We start from the raw sequence: 24,017 nt of genomic DNA, 5'->3' as shown, positions 1-24,017 counted from the left end.
AGATCAGGGAGATTCAGGGGCTGATTGGGAAGGCGGGTGGTGAAGGGGGAGAGGAGGGAGGAGGGTGGTGAGGGAGTTGGATGGGTTGGTTGCTGATGCTTGGTGAGTTTTTTTTCCGAAGCGGAGAGGCTGAGATGTTTGGCTGACGAAAGAGAACAGTATTTTGTGCAGTGATTATGCTGTTAGGAGGATTAATGAGCCCTTTGTGGCGGAGGGGGAGGATTTGGAGGAGTGGGCTTTGTAAAGGGGGGGGTTATGATGTCAGGGTGGTGAGCGTATTTTTAACAACCCGAGTGAGGTGTGATGAGACCAAGATGGAATTTATATGACGTAGAAAGCAGAGAGCGAAACGTTGATACCCTCGATTTATCAAACACCGACCGTTCCCGTCTCTCCCCCTCTGCTCAAAAGCCTTGATGGTGTTCTTACTCCAAACAAGCCCTCCCCTCCCCTACTCCTAGTGATCATGAGAATACTAACAATAACGCCATACAACCCCAACACCTCAGCAAAGATGAGGATGAGGACCATGCCGGTGTAGAGCCTAGGCTGCTGGGTAGACGCCCGGATGCCCGCGTCGCCGACGATGCCGATGGAGAAGCCGGCGGCGAGACCGCAGAGGCCGACGGAGAGGCCGGCGGCTAGGTGGAGGAACGAGGTGAAGAGGGGGACGGACTCGATCAGGGAGGAGGATATGATGACTGAGATTACGAGGCCGTAGATGGAGAGGATTTGGGACATGATGGTGGGGAGGGTGTTTTGCATGACGCGGTCGGGGCGGAGGACGCCGGAGGAGAAGAGCCCGGCAGAGGACTTGGCGGTGCCGTAGGAGGCGCCGAAGACGGTGAGGATTATGGAGAGGGCGCAGCCTAGCGCTCCGAAGAAGGGCTAGAGGGTAATCAGGGGGTGTTTTTTTTTTTTTTTTTTTTTTTAAGGAGGGGGAGGCTGACGGAGTAGTCTGGGCTGTTGACGGATGGAGGTTAGTTGGGTGTGTATTGGGGAGAGGAGAAGGGAAGAGTACCATCGATCGAGGTCTCTGTAGTGTGCTTCGTCCATGTTTGCTGTTGTCGTCCTCGTTGTAGCAGGTAGTCTTTAGCGGGAGAGAGAGAGAGAGAGATAGATGGGATTTGAGGTTCGTTGGAGTTGGGGATATCGTGATAGCTTTAATCTTGTCTGTCATGTACAAAGATTGATTGATGATGGACAACCGCAATGGCTCAAAGGCAAAACCAGCTCTCTCCTCTTGCTATTAATACCAGCTTACCTACCTCTCCGTAGCTACCTCTTCCCAGCTGAGCATCAACTTTGCGAGGCATCTAGGCAGCACAATAAAAGGGTTTCCTTCCTCCAATCTATACGTGTGTTCCAACGTGGAGGTTCTTTGGGTGGCACAGGCCGCGAAAGAGAGCAGCTGACGAGTTCATGTTGCTTGGCGATGTCTTGCAGGCGGAAGGAGCTGCGGTTGGGGATACATATGGGGGATGTGATTGGCGTGTCAGGAATGGCATTTTGACAGCCGACAGAAATGTCCGATGTGAGACGGGAGGCAAGCTGTCGGGGTTGGGAATTGGGGGTTGGGTTGCGCAAGATTCTTTTATGTAGGGTATGAGAGGGGGTGTAAGTGAGTGAAGTTTACCTACCCAGCATTTGATGCCCCACAATAAATCTTCAGGCTTCCCCGGACAATTCAACAACGGCCGCTAATACCAGCAGAAACAACACCATGGGTATTAGCCCCAACTCTATCCTCAAGGAGCGCTTTTTATATCTCGATTGCTGAGCCAAAGAAGAGCATTCCCAATCACCCAGTTCCCTCGGAGACTAGTCTGGAGATGGCCTGAACGCGCTTTTATATCTTTCACAGTCAGCTATGACCCTGATGTCCACGCAACCACACCCACGCAGCGCATTGTGCACAGATGGGCTGTATCAGATCTGGTCGACGTTTCATCTGCTTCCCCACGTCGTTGAAAGCTTCCCAGGAACAGCCCATCCGGACGATCCGGCCGCTCACTAGTATGATGACGAAGACGTGAGGGGCACGGGATAGCCCGGCTACCCAAAACGGCCTCTACCACACCTCTTCTCCACAGACTTGGGAATCCGGGGGTCCATCTCCAAGGAATTGCGATGGAACTGGCCGCGCGTACACTTGATAATACCCTTTGTTTCCTCATGGTTGGAATGTCGGCCCTTCTTGACGATTATCTCCTCAACGGGACAAACGGGTGAAGATATCGGAAAGCCAATCAGCACAGGGTTGAAGGGCTCAGTAGCGAGACATGCTAACATCGACGCTAAATATTTTCCTGGGTCGCAATGTCGCAGATCTTCAACGACAGAAGGAAGGAGAAGCTGCCAAAGATCAATGACCCCGATATGGACATTGGCATCCGTCATGATCCTGGTCCGCCAGATCCTCAACTTTGCCTGCCTCTCTGCCCATCGTTTCAGTCTGAACGGTGAAGAGAGAGCCACGGCGAGTGAAAGAGATGGCACGCAATGCATCTTACCCGCCCCCTCTCTCAAGCCAAACCGGGCCCCCGGTTCCCGGCTCCTCTGGGACTCTGGAGGGGATGATCGATGATGAATTGGACAAGTGACTGATGAAGGAGTCCGGTTCCATCTCCAAAACCTCTTCTCTTTCTGTCTTCTTTTCCCAGTTGTGTTTGGTTCGCTGGTTCGGGCTTGGGTCTCGCTCCTTCCTTCTTTCCTTTCTTTCTCTTCCCTTCGTCCCTTCCTTTTCTTTGACCCTCGCCCTCTTGCGGGCAATTTTATTTTAAACCTTTCTCTTCTTTCTGTTTTTGGCACATTTACCTACCTTAGCAGGCAAGGTAGTTGCCACTCGGCCCCCTCCCTCTTCGACACCAAGAACGCAAAGAACAAGTCGTGCCGGCTCGGGCCTTGGCCTACGTACACGAGCTACCCACACTGCCGCACGTCGCGTTCTTGGGAAGGAGGAGTTTGCTCTTATTCCCTTTTTAGGTCCTTGCGGTTGCCGAGCACAAACGGGTTTGCGCTTTTTGCTCTTTTTCTGAACGTCTGTTCGCCGGCCGCTATCCTGCTGCCCTTACCAACCACTCGGGACCTAAGTAGAGACAGGGGACCTTGACGAAGGGGGGCTTTACATATAGTCATTCACTCTTTGGTTTTTTTTTTGGTTTTTTTTTTGGTTTTTTTTTTTTTTTTTGGTGAAGTTGTACCTCATGCTGCCATTATAGCAACTACTGCAATAAGCGGTTTCTTGGAAGAGATTGTTGGGTTTGTTTGTGTCGTTGGTTGTTCGACTACATTCTTATACTCGAGACCATACACTCATATTCTTTTCGAGAGCAACGGAAGGATGAAGACAGCCACTTCTCTTTTGGTTGTTGCAGCCTCGCTTGCGGGTCAGACGATAGACGCTCTCTCTTTGCCATCGACGACGCCAACACAACAACAACAACGAAGAGATGGAAGTGGACCGAGGGTTGTGGGGATGGATATTCAGAGGAGGACGCCCAAAAACCCATTACATCGAGATCATCTAAGAAAGAGAGGGAGCGTGGAGGTCGATTTGGACAATCAGGTACGTTCCTTTTTTTCTTTTTTTTTCCTTTTATTCTTGTTTTTTTTCTTTTCTTTTTTTCTTTTTTTCTTTTCTTCTTCTTTTCTTCTTCTTTTCTTCTTCTTTTCTTCTTCTTTTCTTCTTCTTTTCTTCTTCTTTTCTTCTTCTTTTCTTCTTCTTTTCTTCTTCTTTTCTTCTTCTTTTCTTCTTCTTTTCTTCTTCTTTTCTTTTTTTCTTCTTTTTTTCCTTTTTTCCTTTTTTTTTTGGCGTCGAATAATGTGTCAGGATGGTAAACACTTACACGTTTCTAGGAAACCCTCTACTTCATCAACGGCACAATCGGCACCCCACCAAAATCCCTCCGTCTACACCTCGACACCGGCTCGTCCGACCTCTGGGTCAACACCCCATCCTCCTCCCTATGCACCCAGTCCTCAGCGCCCTGTAAATACGCCGGCACTTACTCGGCCAACGGCTCAAGCACGTACGAGTACATCGGCTCCTGGTTCAACATCTCCTACGTCGACGGCTCCGGCGCCTCGGGGGATTACGTTTCCGACACCGTCACCTTTGGCGACGCCACGCTGGACAGGTTGCAGTTTGGCATAGGATACTCGTCCAACAACGCCCAGGGCATCCTCGGGATAGGGTACCCGATCAACGAAGTCCAAGTCGGCAGGGCAGGAATGAGACCTTACAACAACCTCCCCGCGCAAATGGTGGCCGACGGGCTGATCCAAACAAACGCTTATTCCCTGTGGCTGAACGACCTCGACGCTGACACGGGGAATATTCTGTTTGGCGGTGTCGACACGGAAAAGTTTGTTCCCCCGTTGATGTCCCTCCCGGTGGAATCCGAGGCGGGGGTGTACGCCGAGTTTATGATCACGTTGACGAAAGTCGAGCTCGGCTCGGCGCAGGTAGGCGGCGATCTCGCCTTGGCTGTGCTGTTGGATACCGGCAGCAGCTTGACGTACCTCCCCGACCGGATGGTGCAAGATATTTTCGACCTTGTCGACGCGCAGTACGATCCTGAGGCTAACGCGGCGTATGTTCCTTGCTCGCTTGCCGACAATGAGACTGCTGTTTTGTCGTTTACGTTTACGGAGCCGACGATCAATGTGGGGATGGATGAGCTTGTGCTCGACCTTGTGACGAGCTCGGGGAGGAGGCCGGTTTTTAGTGACGGGACGGAGGCGTGCCTGTTTGGGATTGCGCCGGCGGGGGAGGGGACGAATGTGCTGGGGGATACGTTTTTGAGGAGTGCGTATGTGGTTTATGACTTGGAGAATAACGAGATTTCGTTGGCGGCGACGAGGTTCAACAGTACGGGGACGAGGGTTGAGGAGATAGGGAAGGGGGAGGGGGGGGTGCCGGGGGCGACGAAGGTGGAGAATCCGACCAAGGCGACGGAGGGGTTGGATGGGCCGAATGGTTTGGGGGGGATAAGTGCTGGGAATAAGAGGGGTTTGGAGGTTGGGGTGGTGTGGTTGGTGGCGGGTATGGTGGGAGTTTTGCTGGTGGTCTAAGGGGTCGTATCTTTGCATTTTGATGGCGTTGTTTTGGTGGTCAGGGGCAGGATCTTCTGGTTTTCTCGAGAGGGGAAATGGGCGTGGCGTTTGGCTTGGGTATGGGTTGGATTTGTTTGTTGGGTAGGCAGCATCTGAGGGTTTTGCATTTACATTGGGTGTGGGAGAGGGGAGGTAGATCAAGTGAATTCAAGATTTGAACAAACATTGACCTTGTTGTTGAGTGTGAAAAAAGGTAAGTGGAAGAAAGGGACAGAGGTGTGTGTAATAGATGTGCATCATTGCTGGTTATAGGAAAGCAAGGTTGGAGAAAGAAGAAAAAGAATAGAGAACGGCCGAGTTACTTTTCGAACTCGCGCGTCTTGGTATTTTGTCTTCAATAGGGCAAGACATTGGGTGAAGAACAAAAAGGGATTTCTTACATTTGATTGATGGTCATGTGGTAGCCGTTAAGCTACCAAGAGGGCCAATTAACCAGATGCAAGTGATGATTTTGGGAGGATTTAAAACATCTTATATGGTCGTAGGAGATATCTGGCCAAAGGTATCCAGGTATCTCGTTCAATGACACAAGCTCCGGATTCACACTAACTATTACAAGCTCGACTTATTCCTCAAACACAAACGTCTTGCAATGTAAGATGAAAATAGCATCCCACCAAAAAAAACAAAAATATGGATGCAGAAAATTGGGTTAATCGCCTCTGAGCCATGCAATGGCGATTCAACCAGATGCTGAGTGAGTGTGAGAGGCTGGAAAAGAAAGGATAAGATAGGCACATCGCTCATTGGCTGCGCTTCTCAGGAGGTCAATAATGGAGCAACTGAGGGAGAAGCATTTCTTGGCATGCTGTCACTGGCGAGTGGAATTCCACCATAGAGAGGTCACGTGGTGTCGTGTTTGTAAGTCGCGCGAGCAGACACGAGGGGATACACGGTCACGGCTTGATGACACTATATTGAGGTCTTGACGATTATATAATAACCACAGTTTTACCAGACCATCTTCCGTAATGACGAGATAACAAAGGCTGGCTCTATCACTTGTGGCCAGTACCTAGCAGACATGGCCAACAAATAAGGACGATTGGCTAAAGGTGAAATGTAAGAGAGAAGAGAAAGGGGTGAAGGGGTGATGTAGCCAGCTTTTAGGCTTTTGAAGAGTCAGCAGGCAGCAGTCCTTTTGGTGGTCGAGATGACTCCCAGGTCCCATTGCTCCTACCCAAAGTTCCAATGGAAAGCCTCAGTGGAATCCTGCCCCCTTTTGGCTTTTGCTTGCGCAAACCCTGTCTATAATAATAACCTTCCACCAACCCTCTCCAAGAATTAATCATCCTGCAACGTTCATCCAGCATTCAACAACAACTACTCGGCATACATCAACAACCTCATTACCAACACAATGGCCGCCCCAAAACCAAACATCGGAACCTTGGACGCCGATATTGCTTTCCCTCCAGGGCCCGAGGACACCGTCAGCGCCCTCCGATGGTCTCCCAAGGCAGACCATGTGGCCGCCTCTGCTTGGGACGGCAGAGTGTATATCTACGATGCAACAAACGTCGCCGGCGGCACAGGTTCCATCCGCCCTGTCACCGCCATGAACAACAACCTCCACCCTTTTCTCGATTGCGATTTCAACCAAGTAAGTTTTTGATGAGTGAGGTGATGCATCTATTCGCCCACTCGACCGAATCGAGATTATCGAGGACCCACTAGGAGGATGCGAGGAGCATCCACGGATGTTGATGGTGATACGTGGAGGAAGCAAATATGCGTGAACATATATAAACTGGTGATTTAAACAGGCATGTACCACACAACACTGCGCTGTCCACATCCGCTAACCTGGACCCCAACAGGAAGGGAACATGATTGCCGGTGCCTCGACCGACGGAAAAGTCCACATCATGGATCTCAACGCGCCAGGTCAAACCATGACACTTTCCGGTCACCAAGCCCCTGTGAGGACCGTCCGTTGGGTGGACCTTCCCTGCGCCGGGAATTCGACCGGTCTGCTTGTTTCTGGGTCATGGGACAAGACACTTCGGTTCTGGGACAAGCGGCAACCCAACCCCATCGCCACCGTCAACCTCACCGACCGTGTATGGGCCATGGATGGGTCCGGTACGACCCTCGTCGCGGGGACAGCAGACAACAAGATTCACATCTTCAACCTGGGAAAGATGACACAGAGCAGTGCCATAAGACCCACGATGGTCATCGACTCGCCTCTTGTGGACCAACAAATCAGATGCATAGCTGTCAAACACGGTGGTCAATACTGGGCGGTGGGAGGTATTGGCGGAAGGGTAGCTTTTGGAGCTACCCAACCTAACCCGATGAAGTATACCCCCATCTTTCGGCCCCCTGGCTTCGCTCTACGCCTTTTACTAACCGGACCTTGTCTTATTCGCTTTTAGGTCAGGAGTGACTTTCTCGTTCAAGTGCCATCGTGAAGTGTCGAAAGAATCAAGCAAAGTGACGAACGTGTCCGCCGTCAATGACCTTGCCTTTGCCAATTATATTGCCCATCAAAATGGCTCGACGGCGAGGATCGTGATGGCGACGGCAGGTCAGGATGGACAGGTTATGGTTTGGAATGTGACTAAGAAAACTAGACTGATATCGTATCCGTCTCCCGGGGGGAGTATCACGGCTTGTGGCTTCAACTGGGACGCGACCATGTTTGCGTATGCGGTTGGGTATGATTGGGGAATGGGGTGTGCTTATAACACGCCGAATTATCCAAGAGGGTTGGCGCTGCGGAGGGTGGATTATTCGTGGTTTGCTTAGGAAGAGGGTGGAGGCAAAGAGAAGGGGTCGGCGCTGATACCTTTGAGTATATCGTTGATAGGTATGGAGCGTCTTTTTCTTTTGTGTGCTTATGGCTGGTGTTTTTATGTGTTGGGTGGGTATTGGTATAAATAGGGATTATGTTGCGAGGGAGAGGAAACATGGAAGTCTTGGGGCAGGAAAGGTGGTGTTGGTATCATGACAGGAAGGAAACACAACTTGTCATTCATTAGGTGTTCAGTAGCAACATCGTGATGAGCGAACATAGCAACAGAACTGCCTTTTCAGTTTGACGTACAGTCTATTAATTATATACAATCCCGTTCATTACATCAACTATACACAAAAGAAACAAGACCCCTTTTCAGGTTCCATACACCCCCAAGTACCAAGCAGAACTTTTTGACTCCTGCCGTGATGTGTGTACAACCAATCAACCACCTCCCTTCTCTCTCTCTCTCTCTCTCTCTCTCTTTTTCTCTCTCTCTCTCCCCCTCTTCATCTCGTCCCCTGCCCCCTTACTCAGCCCACCCAAAAACCTCCCCAATCGCCACCGTATTCCCCCTCAACCCCAACAAACTCACCCCCAACGCCACCAAGTCCACCACAATCAACACCACCCCCGCCGTCGCAAACCTCGGCATAAACACCCGATAAAGCATCAGATGCCTCCTCAAATGCCCCGCCCACATCATACTCATCCACCCCTCCACCGCGAAAAAACCGACAAACGCCCCCAGCTTTTTGCTCGTCTCCGCCAGCGCACCCTTCTTCTTGGGTGACGCCTTCCAAAGCACCAAGAGGGGGACGCAAACCGTGGCGAGAATCTGTGCCGCAAAGGTGTTCATCGCCACTGCCAAGGGTGACCAAGGGTAGCGGACGGAAAAAAGGGGGATGAACGCGGAGTCCCATTGAATGGTCGACAGCACAGCCTGATGGCCCGTCTTGAAAAAGTGAAACGAGCCCAGGATCGCGAGCATGACTGGTCCGATCGGGGTTGCAGACAAAGAGTTCGAGTCGAGGATTTCAACGAGGGAGAGGATCTGCCAGAATAGAATGGCCAACGCGCCGCCGCCCATGGGTTTGGAGAGGAGGATTAGGGAGACGAGGAAGTTGAGCGGGAGGAGGAGGTACCGCGCCCCGTGCGCGTTGCCGTAGCCCAAGATCGCGACCTGTGCCCGGGTGGGTGTTGATTTCGAGGCTGAGGTGACGATGCTCACGCAGGGGGGCGCCCACATGAATGCTGTTGTTCCTGCTATAAAGGCCAGGCCGAGGACCATCTGGGCGGTGTAGACGGAGAGGTTTTTGAGCTTTTTTTCGGGCAGGCCAGAGATCCAGTTCCCGTTGTCGGCTGAGTCGAGGACCCAGTAGAGGGCTGACATGAAGAGACCCGTGCGGAAGACGTACCCGATCCAGGCTGGGGCTAGGCCCTCGTAGGAGCGGGTGGGTTGGAGGTAGGCTTTGATGATTGTGGGGAGGATCAGGCTCACCGCGAAGGGGATGGCGAGCTGCCAGAGGGCAGAGGTTGACGAGGTGGAGGAGGCGTAGTAGGTTGATGTGCAGTAGGGCATTTGCTCTTCGCGGCAGAGCTTGGAGGCGGAGGCAAGGCGGCCGAGGACCACGAAGAGGATCGAGTGGTAGATGGCCATGTAGCGGTCGGCAAGGGACTGGATTCGCAGGGCGGAGAGGGCTGTGACGAAGCCAAAGGTGGTGATGAAGAAGAGCAGAATAGAGTCCTCCCAGATTGTGTACGAGTTGGAAGCGAAGCCGATAGACTGGCTGAGAGTGAACACTGCTGCCATCCACCCCCAAATTGTGGATGGAACAAGAGTCCGGAGGGTCTCCTTGATTTCGTAGAGCGACACACCGACAGTGGCAATGCTGGTGAGGGCGGCCATGGCAGCACCGCGGTAATAGTCGCCCGTGCCCTTGAGGTAAGCATGGAGAGCACCGCCAATAAGGCCCGGAACTGCGCCAAGGAAAGCAGCAGCAACAAGTTTCCTCTCGAGAACATTCTCCAACGGCAGCTCCGAGTCAGGAATGACGCCCATAATCTCCAGGCTCTTTTCAGCATCGTCCAGCTCAGGGTCATCAACAGCCTCATCATCCTCGGCTCCCTTGGAGACGTAGACTAGCAGGGTAAGAACACCGAATCCCATGACGGCGATTCCAAGAATCATGTTCTTGATGTTGAACTGCGCCCAAAGGCTCTTGCAGCGAGCCAGAGTCTCCCTTTGGTACTCGGCAAAAGCAGAATAGACAGCAACCCAGTTGCCCTTGGAAACCAGACCCTCAGCCTTGTCCCAAAGATCAGCCGGCGAGCCGGGGGTAGAAGCAGGTTCCTCAGCCATGCCTCTGGCAGCAAAATAGGAGGCCTGATACCGCTTGACACCAGCAGCCGCAACCCTTTCAGCCGCAGCCAAATTATTCCAAGAATTGCCGCGAGGACCAGCAAAGACCTCCTCGATAGGACGCCCCAAATTATTGAAAGGAATAGGAATACCCATCATCAGCGCCAAAGTCGGCACTAAATCAATCTGGTTCACCGGCCTCTCCACCGCAGTAGCCGGCGGGACCGCAAACTCAGGCTTCGTCCTCCCAAAACCCCCCTTTGGCGAGTACATCCAAAGCGCCGCCTGCACCTCATCATCGCTCTCCCCCCCATGATCCCCCTTACTATCCATCCCGTGATCTCCCATCACAATCAACACCGTCCTCTCGTCAATCTTCCCCGCCAGATCCCTCACAAACCCATCCATCTGCCTCAACTTCCTCCCCATCTCGGGATGCTCAGGCCCATACCGATGTCCCGCATGATCCACCCCCAACAAATGCCCAATCACCACATCCCACTCCCCCTTCCTCCCCTCCTCCATCAACGGAAAGATATGCTCAATAACACCCTCATCCACCGTGTGCAGATCCCACACATTAAAACTATCATACGGCCTGCTCAGATTCCCCTCAAAATACCCCGGAAAAAGACTCTCCCAAGTGTCATCCCCCAAGTGCACCACCCTCTTCCCGGCCCCCCTCAGCTGCCCCAACAAATTATCCTCCTCCACCGCCGTCCCCGAAAAGCTGCTCCCCACATCAATAAAAGTAGGCAGCGTCCCCGTCGTCAACCCCTTCAACCTCTGCAGCGTACTCGTGGGCGGATCGGCAATAAACGGCCGCAAAAAAGCCTTGTTCGGCTCCCGAACAGCGGTCTCGTACATGAACGGGAACCGGTTGTGAAACTCGGCGTTGTCGTCCACGGGAACGGTAAAGTCGTATCTCAACGCGTCGATCAACACCACCACTGCCTTGTCGAAGGTCTTGGGGTGCCAGCATCCTCCTTCTGGGGTCCCCTTTCCTGGCCAGGCTGGCAAGATCCCCCCTTCTTGCCCTGCGGGAGAGACGTCGCAGAGGGATTTATCGTCCAGTTGCAGTCTTGTGAGGAGGAAGCCGCTGGTGAAGTACCCCAGCCCGACGAGGTGGATGGCTAGCATCCAGACCCAGAACCCGGCCGTCCATGCCCAGCGGGATTGGTACGCCTTTTTGCGGCGACCTTCGAGGGCTGCTCGTCGGAGTTCGCGGAGCTTGATCTCGTCCGTGTTGTTGGGTTCTACGGCGGTGACGGCTTGGTCTTTGACGGCTTTTTTGGTCGCATCTTCCGCGTCCTTTTTGCGCTTGGCGGCGTCCCATTGGGATTTGAGCGTCTTGTAATCGGGGGCGGGAACCGCTTTTTTCGGGGTTGGTTGGGGTGGTGGCATTGTGAAGGTTTATGGTGGCGCTTTCGCGCGCGCGCGTGTCGATGTCGTCGTGGGGTTGTCGTCAGGGGTAAGAGATCTGATAGAATGCGATTAAGGGGTGATGGGTGGGTTATACGATTGGATGTCGAATTGCGAAGAGTTGAAGAAGCAAAAGAAAATAGGTTCAAAGATAAAGAACGGGTGAGATCTCCCACGTATCGAGGTTATTACAACAAAAAAGAGTAGAGCCAAAGAAAAAGGCCGTCGACAAGGCGAGAGGATACGGAACTTTTGTTCAACGAGACAGGTAAGAAGAATGCGCCATTTGAACGGCGACGAAATGCCAACTGGCAAGCTGTTGATTTTTGGAGCTTCCAGAAAGCAAAACCATCTCCACAGCTTTGTTTGGCAGCTCCTCCTCCCCGTGTCTCCCAGCAAAATCCTCAGGCCGTCGTCATTTGTTGGCGCAACTACCCTAACCCTTGATTTACACATGCCACCTCCTGAATCAGCATCTAGACCGATCCAATAGGAGAATTATGATCATCATCTCGCCTCGGAAGGAAACAACGCTTCCTTTCGGCAAGCATGGAAACCTGGAAAGCAAAGCAACAAGCGAGAAACGTCAAAACAAAAAAAACCGTCGGGGGATGCTCGGCCCCATACCAGTATCCCACAAACGGTCGATCATGGACAGTTGCGAGACCGTTCAAAAACGCCCGCCTCGCGGCAGGCATCGTATATTTAATTATACAATACTAGAATGACCGAGGTGACGGTTAGAGAAATGCCACAAACCCGCCATCGAAACGCTGCCCGATCAGCAATGCACCCCAAGTATGTACGTTGATCCTCCCACCGAAAAACATTGAAAAAAAAAGAGTACTCCATAATGTGTGTGTGTGTGTGAATGTACGCGGTTGCTACCCGTTGGCACCATCATAGCATCTATCTATATAGCGGGCACATCTGGTGTGCTCCCCCCATGCTCCCGTTAAGCCAGCCTGCGCGCATCAGGTTATCCTCTCCAAGCTGAATTGTGTCGAAAGTGTTTGGAAGCTGGGTGCCCTCAGAGACCCTCGAATTGAATAAATAGACAAGTGGAAGAAAACAGCAAGGCCGGTGTTTTCTGCAGAAGGAAGGTATGTATGGTATAATTTTCGTGCCCGGTCCCGTTTTTCTCACAAACTCCAGTCGCCCATCAAATCATTAAAAAGTCCGGCTCGTCGTTTGTGTGCGCGAATGAGCCTTCATGTTTGTTGTTGGTTCCCATTGTTTGAGTGGTAACATGTTGTAGTTTAGCGGAACTCCTTCTCCTTGAGTCCGCCAATCTTCTCAATGTCCACCGAGTAGAACTGCGTGCTGCTTTCCTTCTCATAGGCGGGGAGTTGCTCGTCGTTGAGGGGCTCGAGGCCAACGGTGGTCTCGCCAACACGGACGACAACCACACGGCCGCTCTTTGGCCTGCCTTGGTCGTCCTGCTCGTCGGGGAAGGTGATGTGAATCTGGGGAACGTTGTCGGGGGAGTGGGGAGGCGATCGGGGGTTGGCAAGCATGGGCGAGGCGCCATTGTTGAAGACAATGACGCTTTGTCGGCCGTTGCCGGTTTCGATGGTGAGACGTCTGTGGTTGCCCGACTTCTTGACATCATGGTATTGGGGGAGGGTCTCGTCCAACATCTGCTTCTGCCTCCGCATCCTCCGCATCAGCACCAAAAGGGAGAAAGCCAGCAAGCCGCAAAAAGTAAGAGCGAGAAGTGCGATGAGGATATCGACGGTTGTCTCGTTGTCGCCGGTGTCGAGACCCCGGCGGACGATGTGTGTGAATGAGTCCATTGTGGTGGTTGTGGCGGTGGTGTTGTGAGACCTAAAGCCAGACGTAAGGAATGTAAATGGCGGTCGGTATATACGAGCTGCCGGGAGCTGTAGAGAGAGAATATTAGCGGTGTTGTAGATACATATCAAGTAGATCAACTTCAACTCACAACCGCGCGTGTAATTACTTTTACTCTACTTCCTCGTGTTGTGTCACAGGGACTGCATCAACAAAAATGACTGGACGGAACGGCTGAAAGAATGAAGCCGATACCTATAGGGTTTCCCTGAGGGCGGGAGGAGTGGTGGAAAAGAGAGTGATCGAAAGAACGACTGTGTGAAGCAGTCCCCAAGCTTTGACGTCGACGATGAAGGAAAAAGAGGAGATGGACGAGACGGCCAGGCAAGGCGCGAGGCCTGGCACAAGTAGTTGCGGTCAGCACTGCCTTCAGGGGATGTAGCGAGCGCTAGCGAAATCAACGCCATGTCCCGATTGGGATGAACCACTCACGAGAACTCCACCGTAATCAGGCACACACCAATAATGTCTCTCGTATCCGGTGGGCCCAATCTTGGAAGCGCCATACCCCTGCCAAGCGGTTCGCTGAAAAGGTGCGGAAACGTCGTGCTGGAGGTGGGTGCGCCGGCGAAATTGTGTGGGGTTGACAGTTCATGTTGGTCCAAACACGATCTTCACCTCAGCCATTTCGAGATGAGAGATTATCAAAACAATGCCTTGATTATCACCATCCAACGGGCCACGGTGTTGCCGGCAGCCGACAACCGGCCAATCTCTTACATATATATATGAAAGGTTCTAGAACCCGACACCCTCTCCACCTCGCTGTCGCCAACCCGGCTCTTCTCCCTGACAGCCCGGACCAAAGTTTGGCGCCTCTTCGACAATGCTACCTCACCAGGAGCACACCTCTATCGCCAGGCTGACTGCCCTCGGCGGCAACCTCACACCTTGCCAAGGTGCTGTGAACAGCTCAGAAAGATCGGAACTGTGATATGACGCCACGGTGATCTCGAAGTGACATGAATATGTCACATGGTTCCGGAACACCATTCAGGCTGGTGTGCTCACTGATCAGTATCTAATGTATAGTAAGCGAATGTTCATCAACCTAATCTCAGCATATATGGGGCCATCTGCCACAATCATGACTTACCACTTACCAAGCTACAAGAAGGCCCTCCCACACAGTATGTCAAGTTCGGTTCCCAAGAAAGAAAAGACAGCCGTCGGGCGACCCAGAAGTCTTTCGACAACTTTGCTTCCGATCTCGAGCAATCTGTTGATGTCAGATAATTTCCCAAAGGGCGGTGAAACTGCAAGTCGTCAACGAGGTGTGAAACATTCCCGTGATATCAACCTATCGGACACTGCATGCACAACCCCAAAGGAACTTGAGGATATGACAATTGGACGATATTGTGCTGCTGCGGGAAACGTGGAAGCATACCGTCGATGGGTGTCTTGGCGATGGCCCATGGATAGAAATACCCAACTGGAAGCAACAGAGCCCAGCCAGCGGGCACGTCGAGGACCATTATACCCGGGTAGATGACGTTCTCACCCGGCCAGACCTCCCTCTTGGTTGCTGGCGATGCAGGGAGCCGTGATACCGGCTCTCAGACCCGAGCACAACCTGTGGCAACCTGCCAGCGAAGCAGGTCTGTCTTGTGTTATGGCACACGAGCGCGTCGAGCCATATTGCCAGATGAAGGGTGTTTGGCAAAGCCAGCAAAACAAAAATGTGCTACCGATGTCTCAGACTGACATTGTTCAACCATCTAATTAGGAGAACCTGGAAGCCAGCTAAGCATGGTTACAGCGATGGAAAGGTCAGGACGGCAACGGGGTGGTGCGGTTGGGAGATGCCAGCAGACTCTGCATGCTGGCAGATGTCGGCTTGCTGATAATGGCCAAGACCGGCACCGGGCAAGAGGCTGGGGAAGATACGGGTTCGGTGCCGGACATCGGGCGCTTTTCCAGAGTGGAAACGAACAACTGCACGGCAGTCCGGCCGCACATGGCCAGCGCTGGGGGGCCCTGCGGCTTTCACTGCGACGTCTTGCCTGTCAAATGAGTCAGCTACCCGAGCATCTCAGTCAACAGATGGTCGTTCCACGGAATGTACACGCTAGATTGTTCTATTTCCTGCGTGCTGCCGGCAGCCGCAATTGTTTCCCCCTTTCCTGAAACAAAGGCCATCAACGGCGGCCGGGTAAGAGGCCCCGAGTGGTCGGCTGAACATGGGGCCTTGGGGGCCAAACCCAACAACTTAACAACACATACACACCTTTCAGCATAAACCCCAAAAGGAAGAGGGTCGCATGCCTCTCCCGGGAAGGAACCTAAGAGAAGCACGCCTGGGGCAAAGAGGGTGAGGTTGGAGTGTGTGACAAGATGTGTACTGGCGCTTGCTTGTTTGGAAGGATCACAGATGGCGCACATTTATACACACGGATGGCCTGCCACTGGATCGGGTAGGTATGACAAGGTGGGAACACCAAGCTCGTCTGGTCTTCCCCGGATCCGGCTGCTGGGAGGCGCATCGCCATCGAGCTGGGCCAGTCAGGGGAGGAGTTTGCGGGCGGGAAGCGGCGAGACACCGGACGGTGATCTCGTTCGTGCTTCTCGGCCCGTCGATGACAACGGAGATGAAGGCATTCCACGAGGGCAGAGGAGCTTGATATAGAGACAGCATCCCTTACCTCGAAGCTATCGAGATTCTGTTTATCAGACCGGTGCAATATTCTGCACATTGCCATTCCCTTGTCGCATCCATACCGGTGAAGGCGCCAAGGGTGTGCTTTTGGGTGAACACTGTGTCCCTGCATCCCACGATGGTGCCATTCGTGACCACGGCCGGTTTTTGTGGCGAACCCTCTCTTACCCCCTTAATATCCGTTAACCAAAATGGAGACGGCCAGCATATGCACGCGCAAGAGACTGTTTGCTGGTGACAAATGACGCCAGACAAGCACAAGCATTCCGCACATGGCCCCAAGTGCAACGGTGCACCACGGTGTACGAATTTTGTCTCTGAACCAGGAGGTCAAGTTGGCAGCGTTCAGTCAGGCCAGGGTTCGGTCGCCCCCCATTGTCTATTTGTCCGAAACGGCCGACTTTTCAACAATTGCTTTGTGGCCGAGAACGGGGCGTTTCGAAACGTATTGGCTCTGAGGGCCTCATCAAGAGTGTTCGAGATTCGAGCTAACAACGCAGAGAGGCCTGAGCAAAACAAAGAAGGGCGTTAGTTAACGAGGGACTCGGCCGCGAGATCAGCGGCCTTGCGGATCGCCCATCGTGTGGCATCAAATCTCGGCCGGAAGACGATTGGACTTTGGCATGGAAAAGGGAAAGCCAACAGTGGGAGGAGGCACGGCACCGAGGGAGCATCTGCTGGGCGCTCGGTGCATGTGTTCGATGCCGCTGATTGGAACACACAGTCCGCAAAGTGGCTTGCGCACACGGTGCCAACTGCCCAAGAAGGCCTAGACAATTAATTGCTATGATATAGTGTAGGGCATGAGGCAACCATCGAGCCAACAGAAAGGAAAATAGACAACAAGAGAGAAAAAAGAAGCAAAAGAAAAAGTGCTCAAGAAAACACCCTCAAGGCCCCGGTTGCACCGGCGATACATTCACACAGCCACTAGCACATCGCCGTCGTCATGCTACCTCGAAGGACTGAGGGACTGAGGTGCGCTGGTGAGCGGCCCCGGATAGGTGCCCTTCCATCCCCGGAAAAGGCCCCTCTCTACTCCTCCACTTCCCCTCTCACACGGTTTGCCGCTCGCATTTCTGGAGACAGAGAAAGAAAGAGAAAGGCCTTGTTGGCGACCTTGGAAACGGCGCTGACCACGCTGCCGAAACACGCTTCTGGTCCGATGCCACCCATCAGCTATTGCTGTGCCCTTGGAGCCTCGACTGACGAGTCCTTGGGCTAGTGAGGCACACGGTGCCCTTTTCAAGCTCCGGTTCGGGAGTCAGGTATAACAGTTGGTCGCTTGTAGGTAGGGCTCCACCGGTCTTGAGTGGGGACCGTGTATCTAAAACTATCTCTACCTAATCGCGGGTGGGAGCAACGATCGACGACGTAGAGCAACTTTTGAGGTTCCGTCTAGAGACGTCTACGTAATGGTGTGGATATGGATATGGATATGGATATCGATATGGATATGGATAGCTCTCTTTGACCTACCTGATAAGATAGGTAGATTGACGCTCCCATCTCTATCTACACGAAGCAGCTGGCATATCACACCCAACCCCCAATAGACCACCATAAAATAATGACCGTCTGAAGTTGATCGCGTGCATCGTGACCTGCAGCAACAGAGAGCAACAGGAGCAACGAGCGACGTCAAAAAAAACAAAAAAAAGACTGGACCCCTCCCCTGCCGTCGGGTGGTCGGTAGCGCCCTAAAAAAAGGAGCCACAGGGTTGACTCGACTCCGCTAAGATCTTAGCGTTCCCCACTCCTCCCTTGTCGTAGCTGGGAGCTTCTCCTGCGCAACACCCGCAAAACCGCCAAAACTGCCCTGCAAGCCCTGCACTGGAGCCCTGTCCGACCGTTCTCCTTTCGTCTCAACGCCGCGCATCAAGGCCAATCCCTCCAACCCCCGTCGCGAATCCCCATCTCCATCTCATCCCAGATCAACCCACACCCACCCAGCACCCAGCACCCAGCACCTGGCACCAAGCAGCAAAAGCAGGGCCCCTCCCCGACCCGCTTTTGGCTTCTGCCCGTGGCTCGCCCATCCTCCGCACCAGAGCCATCCCTGGGTCTGGCTACATTCCACCGAGCACCATCGCATCCATTCTTCGACCACACAAGTCCAAAACACCGCCATTCACTTTACTACTTCTTAGCAGAGCAGCCTCCTCGACTCTTCCCCCGTACACTCGCAAACACGCAAACTCGCCTCACCCTCTGCCTCGTCCTGCCGACCTGCTTTACCTTGCCTAGCCTAACCTAACCTAACCTGGCCATTCCTCCTCCTCCCAAATACCTACGGTAGCTTTAACTACCTACCTACCCACCCACAGCTCCGGATACCAAGACAATCAGATAGTTTCGAGCGAGCGAGCGACCGCCCACCCACCGTCCCGTCTTCCGTACACACACATATGACCGACGACGGCCGCAACAGCACCTATTCGCTGGCCGCCGGAATCCGGTGCATAAACGACAGCACAGGCTGCCCCCGTCCCCGCGCAACCCGAGAGAGCTTGTGAGGGAGAGAGGACGTGTGTCGGCGGGCTAGAGAAGCCAATTAATAACGTGCGGTAAGTGCTTGCATGTTGCACACCCGTCTGCAACACAGTACAATTCGCCGCCAGCTCAGGTTCTCCTGTTCTTTACCTTTTGTCCTCGCCGTTCCCTTGGCCTCTCGGCTCCGGCTTCAGGTGGACAATTATACAATTACCTGAAGCTTTGCCGTGCTTGCTTGGGTGGGTGCGAGTGGGCTGTGTGTGTGGTAACCCATCATCATCAGCCTTACAACTTCTCCGACCCTGCCCCCACTTGCCCTTTTTTCCAACTGCTTCCCACTTCTGATGCCTCTTGCGCTGGCTGGCTGACTGACTGACTGACTGACTGACGCTCCTGCCTCTGAAGCTCAACCTCTCTGGTGTCTACTGCGACTTTCTTATCGAGATACCCACGGTGTATATCCATGATCTATAGACGGCACACATAGCCTTTTGCGCTGTTCTCTCGGCATCCTCTGCTGCTGCATCACTTCTACTGCATTCGAGGCTATCGGCAACAGCCCACTATCCTTTCGGACCCCCAATCGCTCGAGTGCCACGGACCTGTGTGGGCAGGCTTCCACTCTCGTTTGCGTCCCGTATAAAGGCGCCGACTTCCCCGCAGCCACCACGACGGTTCCACGACCGTCAAGCTTCCCTTATCACGGGCGGATCCTGTATTCACTGGGAATACGGCTCTTCTGCGAATCCATAAAAGCCATCTCCACCTCTCTTACCCCGAGGTTGCAATGACGTCTTCTAGCACACAGCGATCCACCAACGGCACAACCATGGCAGGCACGGTAAGTTGCTTCCCATATACGAGAGACGCATTCGCTCCTGCCTTTGAAGGATATGGCTGCCCGAATCTGGTACTGACGTTCTGACTGATCTTTTAGACTCGACCAAGCAGGTTCCCCAACCTTGCCCCAAGCTCCACAGGCAACGGCGCAAACGGTATTGAGAAGAGCTCCCAGCCCATCACAAACACATTCCCGGCGCCAAATACCTGGGGAAGCGGCACCAGCATCTGGTCCAACACCAACACCATTGGCAACAGCTTTGTGAAGAGCAGGGAGGCTGTGGGCGCCAGAGGTATGCTTTTCCAATCAGGCGCTCCGTGAGAAGGCTTAACTAACATGCGGTGGAGATTCTAACGACGGATTTGTTACCCCCTCGGGGTCCGGTGCGCTGGCATCCACATCGGAAATCGATCCATGGGGCAGGCCCGGAGGCCCTTGGAACTCAAACGATAACTCCCAGAACCGCAACGTGTCCGGTCAGACATCTCCGAACCGAACACGCTCAGAGGTTCAGCTTCATGACATGTCAGGCAGCATGCCTTATTATTCGGGGTCACAGACAATGACACAACGTGCCTTGGGTGGCTCAAAGGATGCCAAGAATGGCTTTCCCAAGTATACGTCGCAGTATGCTGACTTCACTGATGACAAGGACAACTCTTTCAGCAACCTGAATGGCGAACCTGAACAGACTGTCGGCAGGTACCCAGCTTCCCGATCTATGCAAGACCAGTCTTTCTTGGGAAATGGGCACTCGCGGGATCACCTTTCCACTTCTGGCCAGTCAGACAATGATTTGCACGGCCAGGGGGCCCCGTATGCCGACTATCCCTTCGGCACACCTCACACTTCGATTCACTCCCAACGTCCCTCTTTGAACGGGCCAACCGGGTCCTTCCATGGCCAGAACCCAAGAAGTTACGACCACAACAACATGGGGCAGCAAATTCCCGATGATGATCTCCCAGAGCGGTTGGGACGCATGGCCATTGGTTCTGGTCTCAATGGAGGCTCCAACGCTTTGGGAAATCTGCAGTCATTCGGTAACGGCTCGCAGGATTTCCAGCTTAATCCAGGCTCCCAGCCTTGGGATCATGGTCAAGGGTACCAGGCTGGACACTCGCGGGATAGCTACTCCAACAGCATCTCCCTGGACAGGCGGGGCTCTGGAGTTGATCGCAGCTCGCCTGCCGGTAGCACGTACCGTGCTGGTGCGACTGGCGTGGGGTTGAACAGCCCACGAAGCTTCACACCCGCCATCGATTCATGGTCAAGACCGGTGTCACGCGACCTTCGATCGGGGCCTGAAGCGGACCGGCGCAGCTTGTCCCATTTCCCACCGCAGTCACCCTACTACCAGAATGGGTATTACAACTTCCCACAGTACGCACCAGGCCCCTATGACGCTGTCTATGGCAGACAGCCAATGCAGTTTCCGGGATACCCACTTCCACAGTATCCATTTGCTCACAACGGCGTGCCGCCGGTTCGCCCAAGCAGTGACCGGGACCCGGCCAGGGGAGTGCGGAGCTTGAAGCTGGAGGAGTTCAAGACTGGGAACAAGTCCAGCAAGCGATTCGAGCTCAAGGACATCTATGGCTTCATTGTGGAGTTCAGTGGTGACCAGCACGGCTCTCGCTTCATCCAGAACAAGCTTGAGACGGCCAACAGTGATGACAAGAATCAGGTCTTCCATGAGATTGAGCCCAATGCCATCGTGCTGATGAAGGATCTGTTTGGCAACTATGTCATCCAAAAGTTCTTTGAGCATGGGAATCAAGCTCAGAAACAAGTGCTTGCTGCGGCCATGAAGGGCAAGGTTGTTGAACTCTCGATGCAGATGTACGCCTGCCGAGTTGTTCAGAAGGTGAGCTTCTCTGCTTTCTTGTTTTGTTTTCATGCGCTGACTAGCAATAGGCTCTTTCGCACGTGCTCGTTGAGCAACAGGCTGAGTTGGTCAAGGAACTCGAGCCCGAGATTCTCACAATCGTGAAGGACCAGAACGGAAACCACGTCGTCCAGAAGATCATTCAGACAGTGCCTCGGCAACACATTGGTTTCATTTTCGATTGCTTCAGGGGACGTGTCAGCGAGCTGTCGTCGCATGCGTATGGGTGCCGTGTGATCCAGCGTGCTCTTGAGCATGGAAACGAGGCAGACAAGCAGTCCATCATGAAGGAGCTGCACAGCTGCGCCCAGATGCTGATCATGGACCAGTACGGCAACTATGTGACGCAGCATGTCATCACGGATGGCTCTCCCGATGACCGTTCCAAGATGGTTGCCCTCGTCATGTCTCAGCTGCCCATCTTCTCCAAGCACAAGTTCGCCTCCAACGTCGTGGAGAAGTGCATCAAGCATGGTACGGCTGACCAACAGCGCGACATCAGGGACCGCTTCATGTCTCGAGGAGATGATGGCAACTCTTTCTTGGTATCCTTGACCAAGGACCAGTTCGGCAACTACGTCCTCCGTAAGTCCCTCGGAATATCTTGTGATACTCAGAAAGCTAACCCCAGTTAGAAACCCTCCTCAGTGAGCTGCAAGGCCAGGATAGGGATGTCCTGGTCAATGAGGTGAGACCGCTTCTTGCATCCATCAAGAAGATGTGCACGGGCAAGCAAATTGCCGGAGTTGATCGCTTGCACAACGCCATCACCAGCTACACACCTTCGTCGACGGCCCCGACTTCTCCTGGCCTTCACGTCGACGTGAGCTCGGCGGTGCCGACTCCAAACCTCACGATGGGCCCGAACAGCCCTTCAAGCAGTCCGCCAAGCACTAGCGAGAGTGCCGTCGAGGAGACGATTGGTCAGACGGATGCCAAACCTGCCACGACAGACGCGACGGTCAACATTCAGGACCAGGCCGACGAGGTCTAACTTTTCTCTACCGGTGGCATAGTGCCATGTCTATCCCCAAGCTTCTCTTCGCCTTGCCTTCCTTTCACCGATATTGCGATTTAATCTTCGGCCCTTTTAGGCCCTACGCTTTTCCGTTGAGATTTTGGTCCTTTACCCACATGGACAGGCACTTTACTCATTACATTGCACACCTCGGGCGCCTCGATTACTCCGCACTCTTAATTCTTCACCAAAACATGTTTTGGTTCTGTATATCTGGAAAGCGCGCCTTGGATTGCCACCACGGGTTCCATCTGCTCAAATGGGTTTCATCTCTGCCTTTTGATCTATTGGCGAATGGGGGCTTTCTTTTCATCGTTCCATACCCGAGCATACCGCATACACTCACCACCTTTATACGGCAATTACGGTCAGTCTTCCCGAAACACACAAACAACACATTTACAGGGAATAGACATGGACAAAAGGATACCCAACATGACGTTTTTCTTTTTCTTTTGCTTTCCTCGTACTTTACGTACCTAGGTTTCGGAATGGGAAGTGGGATGCGACGCCGACTTTTGTGTCGTGGGCTTGTGGTTATGGGTTATGGGGCTAGGGCTTGCTTTTCTCATTTGGAGGGGCCATAGTAGTAACACCCAACACCTGATGTTTGTCAGAGTGGCTGGGTGTCGTTGATGGCTGGTTAGCTTCCAAATGATTTTTGTTATTACTTTGCTGTGGTTTTTTTTCTCTCTTTCAGATGTGTTTTTATTTTTCTTTCTTTGCTATTTAAAACCTTTCCCCTCATGGTCGTTGAGGGGAAAACAAATATCGGGGACAACCGAACCGGGACATATCGTACGAACACACACACTGACAGCTTACATGGATGGGTTGATGAGATGTTTTTGATTTCATTTGTCTTGTGTTTGAAAGCGTGGAGTTTATTTGCTTTTTATGCGTTTTTGAAACCAAAGTTTATTTACACTCCTTTTTCTGTGTTTAAAATCATGCGTTGAACTTGTTGTTGTTGCTGTGGCAGGGGTGGTGGTCTTGTTTATGGCGATGTGGTTTGTGTAATTTTCCTCCCATCTCTTTTTCTTGTCTTTACCACAAAGGGGGTTTTCTCGTTGATAAATACAACAACAACAACACGAACATCAACAAAATAAATAATGGCGCGAATTGTACTTTTTTGTTGTTGAGGCGAAAAGGGAGTTATAGCGAAGGAGGAGCTATGGGTTACTTGGGCGAACGGCAATACATAAAATATTGGGATGGGATGGGATGGGATCTAAGGGGTAACAACAAGGGGTTTTATTTTTGGGGTGGAAGATTTGGAGGAGGAGGAAGGGGGATGGGTGGTTTTGATGGTTGGTTGGGGTGGGTGGTATGGTGTTCTATGGATGCTGGGTTGGTGGTGGTGGTGGTGGTGGTTTACCTGCTACACATTTTTACCTACCTACCTACTTATCCTTACCTTATACCACGCGGTATCTTTTTGTTTTGTTTTTTTCGCTGGGCACATATTACCCCTTTACCTTATCTACAATACCTATCTACCTTGTATTCCCACCGACTTTGACTTATCATCACATCTGCTACTACCTCTAACTGGCTTGCCCTTCTTAATTACCCATTGGTTGTTTATTTTTCCTTGTGCCCTTTGCCATTGATGC

At 52.7% G+C, this 24,017-nt stretch overlaps 6 protein-coding genes across 6 annotated transcripts, besides 3 other annotated features; 3 read left to right on the top strand and 3 right to left on the bottom strand.

The window, feature by feature from the left end:
- Positions 1–369: 369 nt before the first annotated feature.
- Positions 370–1,056, bottom strand: PODANS_7_8320 (uncharacterized protein; the record flags this gene model as incomplete). Its single annotated transcript, XM_001908157.1, has 3 exons — positions 370–888; positions 951–963; positions 1,022–1,056. 3 exons carry the CDS (start codon positions 1,054–1,056, stop codon positions 370–372), a joined length of 567 nt encoding a protein of 188 aa, XP_001908192.1.
- A 2,287-nt stretch (positions 1,057–3,343) lies between these two features.
- On the top strand, positions 3,344–5,076 carry PODANS_7_8310 (uncharacterized protein; the record flags this gene model as incomplete). The annotated part of the gene is made up of 2 exons (XM_001908156.1): positions 3,344–3,568; positions 3,859–5,076. 2 exons carry the CDS (start codon positions 3,344–3,346, stop codon positions 5,074–5,076), a joined length of 1,443 nt encoding a protein of 480 aa, XP_001908191.1.
- Positions 5,077–6,478: 1,402 nt separating this feature from the next.
- PODANS_7_8300 (uncharacterized protein) lies at positions 6,479–7,872 on the top strand (the record flags this gene model as incomplete). The annotated part of the gene is made up of 4 exons (XM_001908155.1): positions 6,479–6,725; positions 6,810–6,871; positions 6,939–7,423; positions 7,500–7,872. 4 exons carry the CDS (start codon positions 6,479–6,481, stop codon positions 7,870–7,872), a joined length of 1,167 nt encoding a protein of 388 aa, XP_001908190.1.
- Positions 7,873–8,248: 376 nt separating this feature from the next.
- Positions 8,249–8,266: a sequence feature (primer 7D5A).
- A 51-nt stretch (positions 8,267–8,317) lies between these two features.
- Positions 8,318–8,363: an STS (microsatellite 7D5 NON POLYMORPHE).
- A 27-nt stretch (positions 8,364–8,390) lies between these two features.
- On the bottom strand, positions 8,391–11,627 carry PODANS_7_8290 (uncharacterized protein; the record flags this gene model as incomplete). Its single annotated transcript, XM_001908154.1, has 1 exon — positions 8,391–11,627. The coding sequence occupies one exon, from the start codon at positions 11,625–11,627 to the stop codon at positions 8,391–8,393; it is 3,237 nt and encodes a 1,078-aa protein (XP_001908189.1).
- Positions 8,479–8,496: a sequence feature (primer 7D5B).
- A 1,277-nt stretch (positions 11,628–12,904) lies between the features above and the next one.
- On the bottom strand, positions 12,905–13,441 carry PODANS_7_8280 (uncharacterized protein; the record flags this gene model as incomplete). The annotated part of the gene is made up of 1 exon (XM_001908153.1): positions 12,905–13,441. The coding sequence occupies one exon, from the start codon at positions 13,439–13,441 to the stop codon at positions 12,905–12,907; it is 537 nt and encodes a 178-aa protein (XP_001908188.1).
- Positions 13,442–20,015: 6,574 nt separating this feature from the next.
- On the top strand, positions 20,016–22,374 carry PODANS_7_8270 (uncharacterized protein; the record flags this gene model as incomplete). Its single annotated transcript, XM_001908152.1, has 3 exons — positions 20,016–21,359; positions 21,410–21,965; positions 22,016–22,374. 3 exons carry the CDS (start codon positions 20,016–20,018, stop codon positions 22,372–22,374), a joined length of 2,259 nt encoding a protein of 752 aa, XP_001908187.1.
- Between the last annotated feature and the right edge of the window lie 1,643 nt (positions 22,375–24,017).

This window comes from Podospora anserina, chromosome 7 (assembly GCF_000226545.1).
Source record: "Podospora anserina S mat+ genomic DNA chromosome 7, supercontig 1".
Taxonomy (NCBI): Eukaryota; Fungi; Ascomycota; class Sordariomycetes; order Sordariales; family Podosporaceae; genus Podospora; species Podospora anserina.
This window is presented reverse-complemented; position numbering and strand designations above follow the sequence as displayed.